The 11,324-nt window shown below is 44.2% G+C and overlaps 1 protein-coding gene across 1 annotated transcript; it reads left to right on the forward strand.

Moving 5' to 3' along the window:
• Positions 1 to 5,726: 5,726 nt before the first annotated feature.
• LOC147683265 (52 kDa repressor of the inhibitor of the protein kinase-like) lies at positions 5,727 to 8,198 on the forward strand. Its single transcript, XM_086942509.1, has one exon. The coding sequence runs from the start codon at positions 5,727 to 5,729 to the stop codon at positions 8,196 to 8,198; it is 2,472 nt and encodes an 823-aa protein (XP_086798635.1).
• The last annotated feature ends 3,126 nt before the right edge of the window (positions 8,199 to 11,324 follow it).

Below are 11,324 nucleotides of genomic sequence, written 5' to 3' on the forward strand. Positions count from 1 at the left end.
GCCACGGAGCACCTTATTGCACTTTGTTAAGCAATCCAACTCCTTTTCTGTTTGTAATCTGAACCTTATTGCATGCTCTGTTCCTAAACACAAACATCACTGATTCTAGCGCTTGCCCCGTAGTGTAACAGGCCATTTACCAACGGGAAAACCCTGCCTAGGGCTGTAGTGTCTAAGCTGCAATGTGAAACTCGCTGCTGACAGCTGCTCTGCTCAGAGCTGCTCACAGACAGTGCTATGCTCGAGTCCTCGTTCTAATTTTCCCTCCTACTTTTCACGTGGTCACATTCATTCCGTCGATTGCATTAAATGTACTGGTGGCAGGCGCGCAACACCCATTGGGCTCACCGGGCTTCAGCCCCCCCCCCCGTCGCCTCCTCTGCCCGGGCTAAGATTACACGCACTGAAATGGTGCAAGGCATCCGATCGGAGAATTATTTTTTTACTGCTTTCTGAGAGGCCCAGCAGCCCGAGTCAGCCAGCCTCTGAACTGCTTCAGTGAGTGACCTCCTGCCCCCACCTCTTGTTTTCCTTGTGGCGCTGCGAGGTGAAATCCTTGCCTGAAGGCAGGGATTTCACCTAAGCACTTGATCGCTTGTTAGCATGGGGTGTGAAGTGCACAGCAGGGGGAAAGGGCTGGCCAGTTAAGGTGATGCTTTTCCTTTGTAAAGGAATTTCTGCTGGCGTCATAGCCCATGTTGTGCTGTCTGTGCACTTGTATAGATGTGTATTCCATACAAATGCGCAGACAGCAACCCCTGGGCTATGACGCCAGCAGAAATTAATTTACAAAGGAAAAGCATCACCTGCACTGGCCATCCCTTTCACCCTGCTGTCTGTGTACTTAAATGGAATTCACATCCAAGGCGCTGCTCACCAGATAAATGGTGAACAGGGCCATGGATCTTTCTATTTTCGCATCCAAGGGCACCAGGGAAGAAGCGGAGGAGCCCCAGGCAAGGAGAATCCAGGAGCCATTTGACCCCCACCTATCTACTCTGAGACCTTCGAGGGGCTGGATGCCAGGACACAGTGCTGCTGATCAGCCAGACTCCACAGTATAGTATCAGAGGAGCAGGCAGCAGTTTTTTATTTATGTAAGTTCCAGTAACTTTAATGCATTTTTCAGCACAGCATTACCTACTGCCTGCATGTCTAGGTTACTTTGAATGTTGTTCTTGACTTACATACATAGAAACGTCAAAGAGGACAGTCCCCTCCAAATATGCAAATGTAGTGTAAGTTTTTAGTGTTCATTTTTTTTTTGTGGTGGTAGTGGGTAATTTTAGAGTTCAGGGTGGGTGTGGGTTTTAGGGTGCCAGTGAGTAATTTTATGGTTCAGGGTGGGTTACGGATTGGGGTGCCAGGGGCTCATTTTAGGGTTCTGAGCGGGTATGGGTTTTGGGGTTCCAGGGGGCAATTTTAGGGTTCAAGGTGAGTATGGGTTTTGGGGTGCCAGGGGACATTTTAGGGTTCAGCGTGGGTATGTGTTTTGGTGTGCCAGGGGTAATTTTAGGGTTCAGGGCAGGTGTGGGTTTTGGAATGTCAGGGGGCTATTTTAGGGTTCAGGGTGGGTATGGGTTATGGGGTGACAGGGAACATTTTAGGGTTCAGCGTGGGTATTTGTTTTGGTGTGCCAGGGGTAATTTTAGGGTTCAGGGCAGGTGTGGGTTTTGGGGTGTCAGGGGGCAATTTTAGGGTTTAGGGTGGGTATGGGTGATGGGGTGCCAGGGGGGAATTTATGGTTCAGCATGGGTATGGGTTTTGGGGTGCCAGGGGTAATTTTAAGGTTCAGGGTGGGTGTGGGTTTTGGGGTGCCATGGGATTAATTTTAGGGTTCAGCGTGGGTATGTGTTTTATAGTGCCAGGGGTAATTTTAGGGTTTAGGGCAGGTGTGGGTTTTGGAATGTCAGGGGGCTATTTTAGGGTTCAGGGTGGATATGGGTTATGGGGTGCCAGAGGGGAATGTATGGTTCAGCATAGGTATGGGTTTTGGGGTGCCTGGGGTAATTTTAAAGGTTCAGAGTGGGTATGGGTTTTGGGGGGCAAAAGGGTAATTTATGGTTCAGCATGGGTATGGTTTCTGGGGTGCCAGGGGTAATTTTAGGGTTCAGGGCTGGTATGGGTTTTAGGGTGTGAGGGGGTTAATTTTAGGGTTCAGCGTGGGTATGTGTTTTGGTGTGCCAGGGGTAATTTTAAGATTCAGGGTGAGTATGGCTTTTGGGGGGCAAGGGTGTAATTTTAGGGATCACTACGGGTATGGGTTTTGGGGTGCCAGGGGTAATTTTAGGGTTCAGGGTGGGTATGGGTTTTGGGGTGCCAGGAGTAATTTTAGGGTTCAGGGCGGGTATGGGTTTTGGGGCTCCAGGGGGTTGATTTTAGGGTTCAGGGTGGTAATAGATTTTGGGGTGCCAGGGGGTAATTTTAGGGTGTGGGGTGGGTATGGGTTTTGGGGTGCCGGGGGGATAATTTTAGGAATCAGGATGGGTATGGGTTTTGGGGTGCCAGGGGTAATTTTAGGGTTCAGGGCGGGTATGGGTTTTAGGGTATGAGGGGGTTAATTTTAGGGTTCAGCGTGGGTATGTGTTTTGATGTGCCAGGGGTAATTTTAGGATTACGGGTGAGTATGGGTTTTGGGGGGCAAGGGTGTAATTTTAGGGATCACTGTGGGTATGGGTTTTGGGGTGCCAGGGGTAATTTTAGGGTTCAGGGTGGGTATGGGTTTTGGGGTGCCAGGGGTAATTTTAGGGTTCAGGGCGGGTATGGGTTTTGGGGCTCCAGGGGGTGATTTTAGGGTTCAGGGTGGTAATGGGTTTAGGGGTCCCAAGGGGTAATTTTAGGGTGTGGGGTGGGTAAGGGTTTTTGGGTGCCTGGGGGGGGGGGTAATTTTAGGGATCAGGATGGGTATGGGTTTTGGGGTGCCAGGTGTAATTTTAGGGTTCAGGTATGGGTTTTAGGGTGTGAGGGGGTTAATTTTAGGGTTCAGCGTGGGTATGTGTTTTGGTGTGCTAGTGGTAATTTTAAGATTCAGGGTGAGTATGGGTTTGGGGGGCAAGGGTGTAATTTTAGGGATCACTGCGGGTATGGGTTTTGGGGTGCCAGGGGTAATTTTAGGGTTCAGGTGGGTATGGGTTTTGGGGTGCCAGGGGTAATTTTAGGGTTCAGGGTGGGTATGGGTTTTGGGGTGTCAGGGGGTAATTTCAGAGTTCAGGGTGGTAATGGGTTTTAGGGTGCCAGGAGTAATTTTGGGGTTCAGTGTGGGTATGGGTTTTGGGTTAATTTTAGGGTTCAGGGTAGGTATAGGCTTTGGGGTGCCAGGGGGGCAATTTTAGGGTTGGTATGAGTTGAAGGGTTGTAGGGTTTTAAGGAAATGTGGGTGGGTGTGTGTGTGTGTGTATATATATATATATATATATATATATATATATATATATATATATATATATATATATATACATACACACGTTACTAAAAAAAATAACCCATTTACAGGGATATATAAACCTATATACATATATATATATATGTAGCGTTTATACTGTAACATAGTTATATTTTAAAACAAAACTTTCACCACGCATATGCTTTTGTTGTAAAGGCATATGCGTGGTAAGAGTTTGCATTGTAATGGTATTGTGTTGTAACAGCACTTGAGTTGTTGAGTTATTACAACCGCGTTGCAAAGACATGCATTGTGATGGCATGTTGTCATACATTTGTGCGATGCTGAGCACTTATCCATGCATGTAGCAGGTTACACCTAGTGGGTGTGTGGTTGGAAGAGTGTTGTCTTTATTTAAGCCTCTGTGAAAAGCATCTCCATGTAGTTCATGATGAATACCAAGGTGCAGTTATTGAGCCATGGGAATCCGTGCTTAGTCGTGTGATTTGATGAGGAAGTGTGCAAGATAGGAGACCATTTCTATAATATATTTTATGCTGGCAGCTCTCATTAGCTCTGCAGGTCCCTTTATAATGCTGGTGGTTTATTTCTTGTGTTCTGGATCCTGGCTCCTGCTTATGATGGGGGGAAGCAGTAGATGGTTCAATCTGATCTTATGGATCCGCAAGAGTTAGCAGAACTAATATATGTCATAGTCTGGTAACTTCTTATCTAGTACTACAGACCTGCACATTACGTAATAATCTAAAATTAAATTTAGTTCCGGATTACCTTTCTAAAAATAATAGTTGCACGATTATAGACTCAAATTACTTGCCCAGTTTGTGATTAATTTTTCAACCCAAAATAGCTGCAGACACCTCTCAGTAACTTTAATTTCGGGTGCCAAGAAGTTTCCGCTAGCAGGTGCTCTTCGGTTTCAATGAGTTTCAGATTATTGATGAGGCCCAATACACACACATTTTTTAAGCACGTCCAAAGTATGTTGATTGGCTCTTCGAATGTGAGATTTTCCTGCAGGTAATGCAGTGTATCAAAAATGCATGTCAAGCAGAGCATAATATCCACATTTGGTAAACACCTTTTCAATTAACTCTGTAACCTGCTGGTACATCGGGTAGGTGTGTGTTATACTATCTGCTATCCTTTCATCCATCAATCCAACCATCCATCCTTTCTGATTTCAATTTACTCTGCCAACCTTACACCGATCCTTTTAGCCACCATCTCAGATATCTATTTACTCTACCATCCCTTCACCAACGCATCCATCCTCTCACATTTAGATTTACCAAACTTTCACACTTGTATCCATCCATTCTGATTTCCTTTTACGCTGCCATAATTTTACCCATTTAATTGGGATTTACGTAATTTACACAAAGGCCACTTTTTGTGGTTTTGCGTCGTTTAGTAACTCCAGAGTAATGAGAGGCAGAGTATTGAGCTGCCTCGAGTTACCTTGCGTTGGGAAGTTGTTCCATGGGTGGAGCTAGGGCATTCCCACACATATGTCTATGGATTGTTACACAATCCCACAGTTTCTTCGGCCAGTACACCTGGGAATGTTTCCAAATGGTGCGCCTCCCAGGCCCAGGCGTTACCAGGAGAATTATCTTTATTTATCCTTGTTGCTTCCTTTTTCCATGTGAGCTGCATTCAGGTATCCCTTCCTTCACAGAAAATTCTTGCTCATAACGCAGGCACCGTTGCACCATGATGTCTGCATTGGCACTATGCAGCACCAGTTGAGGGAGACAGCAGAAATGTGTCATATTTTTGTAAATATGGCACATTTCTACTCTCTGCCTTTGATGCAACACAGCACAACATGTTCCCTTGCCAAGTTGTGGTGCATGAAAGCTTAGTAAATCTGGGCTTAAATATTTGTGAGGCCTGTTCTTTCTGTAGGTAAGCGTACATTGAAAGCATAGAGGGCAGAAGTCTTTGCGTCAACCATTAGAAACTGTAATCTTATAATTATGTATCCAGGTGGTTTTGCATAATTGTTTGGGGCTGATTTGCATTGGACATTTTCATATTATAAGAAATTCCAGCCATTTCATTGAAGTTTTAGACATGTGGTAAGTGTGTGGTATCATAATGGTACAGAAAATCAGGCTACTTATAGCTTGCTTCTTTAAAGAGTTTTAGGATAATTTAGAGAGGTACTGGGTGTTTAACTTGTATTTCTTGGCTTTTTAATGTTGGTTTATTGTACAAAATTACAGTATTCTTTCCCCCGTAGTTTTGTAATAATTAAGTAAGTGACCTGAGGGCCTTTTTTATATTTCACTAGAGATCGCTATCCGCATACAGCAGGATGCTGAACACCAGAGGCTTTGGACCACAAAATGTTAAGCGGCGAAAGATAGAGGATTTTTTCACTCGTCGGCCAGCCGCTCAAGACCCTTTGACAGCATGTTCTAATTCAGGTGAAGAACCTGCCCTGCCAGCTTCCGGCTACACTCCTGAAGAACATTCAGCATTTCTTCATTCTGAGCCTCCTGCATATACAACCACTGGTATGCCAGCTACTAGTAGTCCATGTTTGGAAAAGTCAAAGAGTTCATCCATCTTAGATATAGGAGTATATATAGATGTTTCAAGACTCAGCACAGTTTCATCATCAATCCCAGATGATTTACGCTACCAACTTTTGCACTCTTCCTGGACGCCAGAGACATCATACAAGTTTCCAGTTGTTCAAGAGGGAAATCAAGCACGTCGCTTTCAACATGAATGGTTGAAAACCTATTGCCCATGGCTTGCCTACAGTGCTAAACTTGAGGGGGCCTTATGCAAGATGTGTGTACTCTTTGCCCGTAAAGAAGTTGGAAGAGGTTCTCATCAAGCTGTGGGGAAATTAGTGCTTCGGCCCATAACAAAATGGAAACATGCTCAAAGTGATTTTCGTTTCCATGCTTCTTCCTTGTATCACAAAGAGAGTATGACAGTGGCAGCTGACTTCTCATCTGTTTTTGAAGGAAAGTCTGTTGCTGTTACAACTATGATCGAGAGCAACTGGAAGAAAACTATTTTGGAAAACAGAAAACGACTTGTGCCAATAGTGGAATCAGTACTCCATTGTGCAAAACAAGGTATAGCTCTTCGAGGACACAGAGACAGTGGACAACCTATTACTTCAAAGGAACCCGAAGAGAATGATGGCAATTTCCGTGCTGCTCTGCGCCTACGACTTCAAGCTGGTGATGAAGTTCTGGCATGGCATCTGGCAACGTGTCCCTCTAATGCAACTTATACAAGTTGGAAGATTCAGAATGAGATCATCTCTGCTTGCAACATTCTAATGAGAAATAGAGTGGTGGAGCGCGCAAACAATGCAAGATTTTTTGCCATTTTAGCAGATGGAACAACTGACAGTTCCACTATCGAGCAACTTGTTCTAGTAATTCGTTTTATAGAAGGTACATCTGTGTATGAAGAATTCCTTGGCTTCGAAGAGCTTCAGGATGGAACAGGGGTTGAAATTGGAAAGAAAATTCTCACTTCCTTAGAAACATATGGCCTGAATTTAGATCGTATACGTGGGCAAGCATACGATGGTTGTGCTGCAATGAAAAGTTCTGTTAAAGGTGCACAGGCGCTAGTTTTAGAGCGTGTGCCAAAGGCCTTTTATGTACATTGTGGAAGTCATTCACTGAATCTTGTGATTGGACATTCATGTGAAATACGTCAAATCCGTAATTGTCTTTCAACACTTAAAGAAGTGTCTAATTTTGTAAGAGGCTCTGCGAAAAGGATGGCTGTCCTAAAGGCGAAATTTGCTACTTTGCCAGATACAAAAATGAAACTGTTAAGTGGTTTATGTGAGACACGGTGGGTTGAAAGGAATGCATCGGTTGTTCGTTTTGTTGATATGTACCCAGCTGTGGTTGACTCTTTGCTTGAGATCTCGGATTGGCAAGATCACAATGCCTCTTCCAAGGCTGAGCAATTTCTCGCAGCTGTTCAGTCCCATAACTTCATTGTTGCATTACACATCCTGGCACGATTTTCTGGGCTACTGCTTCCTGTTTCAGCTGCACTCCAAAATCCTAATACAGATCTGTTGGAGTGCATAGAACAGATTGAAACAGTCAAGCAGGTGATTCAAGAAAGCAGAGACAAAGCTGAAGAAGCATTTAATGAGATTTTCGTTAAAGCCCAAACCACAGCAGGGGAACCTCTGACAATGCCACGCCTTACTGGCAGGCAGACACAACGGGACAATTACAAGACTAGTGATCCTGAAGCTTACTTTAGGATTTCAATATTTTTACCTTTTATAGACAATTTATTGTATGAATTGTCAGAAAGATTCAGCCAGCATGTGAAAAAGGCCTGTACAATGCAGTATCTGGTACCAAGATTTGTCACCCAAGAGTCTTTTAAAAATTTGAAGGATGCTCTTGACATATATGAGGACGATTTACCTGGTACACGCGAGGATCTTAAAAATGAATATGACATGTGGGTAATGACATGGCTGAAGGTACCTATTGAGGAAAGGCCATGGAATATAATGGATACCTTAACTCATGCTCACATTGACTTCTATCCCAACATATACTGCCTGCTAAAATTATTTGCCACTTTGCCAGTGACAACCGCATCCCCAGAAAGGTGCTTCAGTTGTCTTCGCAGACTGAAAACCTATCTTCGGTCAACAATGGGGCAAGAACGACTCTCTGGACTTGCAATGATAAACATTTCACGTGCACATTGTCCTCCTATAGAAGCAATTGTTAATGAACTGGCGAAAAAGGGTCGTCGCCTTGAAATGGCATTGTGAAAATTGGTTATAATGTGTTCCTAAAGTGCTTTGTAGTAAAATATATTAAATTGGCCTTTTAATTCAGTACATTCTGTTCCTTTTTCATAAGACAATAGCATATAAATGCATCAAATTAACAAAAATGTGTGCTTTAATTGTTGTCCAGTTTCAAATGCAGAATTCACCACATTTTTTTCTCGGCTTGACCTGAGCATTAACCGATCCTGATTATCTGCCATTTTAGCTCCGCCCCATTGATTAACATTAGCCACGCCCCTTCATCTGCCATGTTAGCCCCCCCCGAAATTAAGACCTAGTTGCGCCCCTGACTGGTGGCAGGATTGAGAAAAGATGAGCCATAAAACAATTTCAGTCAGCTATCTTATGAGGGGGAAGTAAACCAACTGACGAGGACCCTGCTGCAGTTAAATGGCTTCCTAAATGTTCTCTGCACGGTTTCAATGTAGTCGGGTTTCTTCATGGCACGTAGTAAACGGTTGCTCAATCCATATGCAGCTGAAAAATACAGCAACCTGAGAACTCGGCTACAAATGTTGGGTGCATAACAACCAGCAGTGCCTTCCTTCGCCCTAACAATTCAAGATGAATATTATATTCAGGGCATTACGGCCAGAGGTAAAGTTAGGGACCCTGGATCGCGTCTGAAAATCCTGTGATGTTGGGCTAATCACATAATCTCCCATGTGCCTTAACAAATAATCGTGACTTTGTAAAAGACGCGTGCTCCGCTATTTACACTGCAAAAAAAAATATACATTTGGTATTGTGTCTAAGAGGTGTTCTCTGTGCATTATTAATGTACATTGAACATGTAAATCCCACCTCAGAAGAGAACCTTAGGCCTGAATTGGAATAAGAATTTGCTTGGCCCCCATATCTACTGCGGTTATTCAGTGGGTCTGCTATTTATACCTTTTTCGTGGGCCAGGACAGCTAATGAAAGTAAATGCTAAAGTATATTTCATTCACTCACGTAGCCCAATTGAGATGCGAGTCGTCCAGGTCACTGACTCCTTCCTCTGTGTCCCTCGGCCGTGGCAAGAATTGAATTTGCCAGGGTGCAGCAGCTGACTGCACACTTCACCCGGGCCAGGCTGGCTAGGGGCCGGTGCGAGCTGCAACAGGAAGCTACGAGAGCCACTAACGGTTCGCGGGCGGTAAACTGAACTCCCCGCTCAATAACAAGACAGGATGTGACGACGGTCACGTCCACCGTGGTGCTGGCACGTTACGTACTTACTAGCACATAACCTGACGGGGCCCGATAGGCTACCGCCTGCAAAATAGTACCGCCTGGGGCGGACCGCCCCCCTCGACCCCCCCTAGCTACGTGTGTCCAGCACTGGAGTGTGAAAAGTGCTGGCTGGGTGGGGCCGGCAAGTGAAACTGAGTCAGTAAGGCTCACGCATTGCCCGGAGGCCGCCAAATCCTGCCAGGGGGCCGCCAGTGATCCTTCCGATCCGATCCTCGTCGTGGCGGCCCCTGGGATTTGGCGGCCCTGTGCAGGTGCACAGTTTGCACATGCCTTGGGCCGGCCCTGCTGGGATTTATAGTCTATCTTGAATTTGTGATTGATCGACTACAATTCCCAGAACGCAAAGGAGCATACCTGGACTGAAGGAACTTACGCATGGAACTGGACACTTGAGAGCACAGTGGACTTCCCATTGGAATCTGTTTTTTAGATGAGCAATCTCCCTCGTTTGTAGTTCTCAGATGTGGGAATAGGTCTTCTACAGGGGTACATCATCGGATGTGCTGGCCACCTGTTTCCTTTGGGTTTCCTTAGAGGTCATAATTGTAACATCTGCTGCTCCCCTTAGCGTGCATAGGATTCCTGGTTCATCAGGCACTGTGTCTGCAGGTGCCGGCAGAGAGCAAACAAATTCACTTTAAAAACCTGAGGAATGCCCTAATCAATGTGCCAGATGAACCGATCCAGGAATGATACACACGCATAAAACCCCACAAGCATGCATAAACCTCTTTTTCATTTGAATAAAACCCCAGAAGCATGCATAAACCTCTCATTCATTTGCATAAAACCCCAGAAGCATGCATAAACCTCTTATTTATTTGCATAAAACCCCAGAAGCATGCATAAACCTCTTATTCATTTGCATAAAACCCCAGAAGCATGCATACACCTCTTATTCATTTGCATAAACCCCAGCAGCATGCATAAACCTTTTATTCATATGCATAAAACCCCAGAAGCATGCATAAACCTCTTATTCATTTTGTAGATTAAAATAAGTAGAGCTGGAGACCCAAGCTGCCCTCTCTTCTACCAAAATTAGGAAACAAGTCCGACCTGTATGGGGGGATTAATTATATGGATATTGTTTCACTAATATGGTAGGGGTAGTGGAAGTAGCATTTCATGCCTTCGACCTTAATGACATCACAGGTAGTGACAGCGTATGACCTTTGACCTTCAATGTTCCCAGGAGGTTATGTCTTATTATCTGAACCCTGACCTAAGGGAGATCGCTGAAGATCAATAGTAAAAGCATAATTAATTATTAGAACACAACACGTGCACACGTCTATTTTAGGTACCACCTATACCACGGTGCTGGCATGATCTTTGAAAGTTCTGGGGAACTGATACTCAAAGTACAGCCTGGGGCTGCCCCCTGGTCACTAGGAGCACTGGGCTGCTGTTTACTCTACTGGACACTAACAATAGAAAATATGTTCAAGAAATATGCAAGCATTTATTTAAAGGTTAATTGGTGTTAAAGAAAGTATTTAACTCCGGGAGTCATGTACTGATTTACTTTAGAAACACCGTTTTTTTTAACACATAGCAAAAGCGTAAACATTTATCTCTTCAAAATTCAAAAAGTGTATTCAATTAACATGCAAAATCTTTTCACCTTAGTCCAACTGATTCTATCTTTGCCTTCACAAGCATTAATTCAAAAGTGAAAGGTTTCAAACATGAATTTGTAAAACATTATTTATTTCCCCTACCCTGATAACAATGCCAATAGTGTACAAAAGAGGCTTGCCAGTTGGTATGGTCACTCTTTGAGTGGCCCGGGTTCTGATTATACATGAACAACATTATAGTTTATTAAATTAACCAAAGGAGACGGTTTTCTAAACGCGCACATC

The sequence above is a fragment of the Lissotriton vulgaris genome, chromosome 11 (genome assembly GCF_964263255.1).
Source record: "Lissotriton vulgaris chromosome 11, aLisVul1.2, whole genome shotgun sequence".
NCBI lineage: Eukaryota > Metazoa > Chordata > Amphibia > Caudata > Salamandridae > Lissotriton > Lissotriton vulgaris.

Coding starts and splice junctions, on each gene's coding strand:
- LOC147683265 (XM_086942509.1), top strand. CDS start 5,727: ATGCTGAACACCAGAGGCTTTGGACCACAAAATGTTAAGCGGCGAAAG.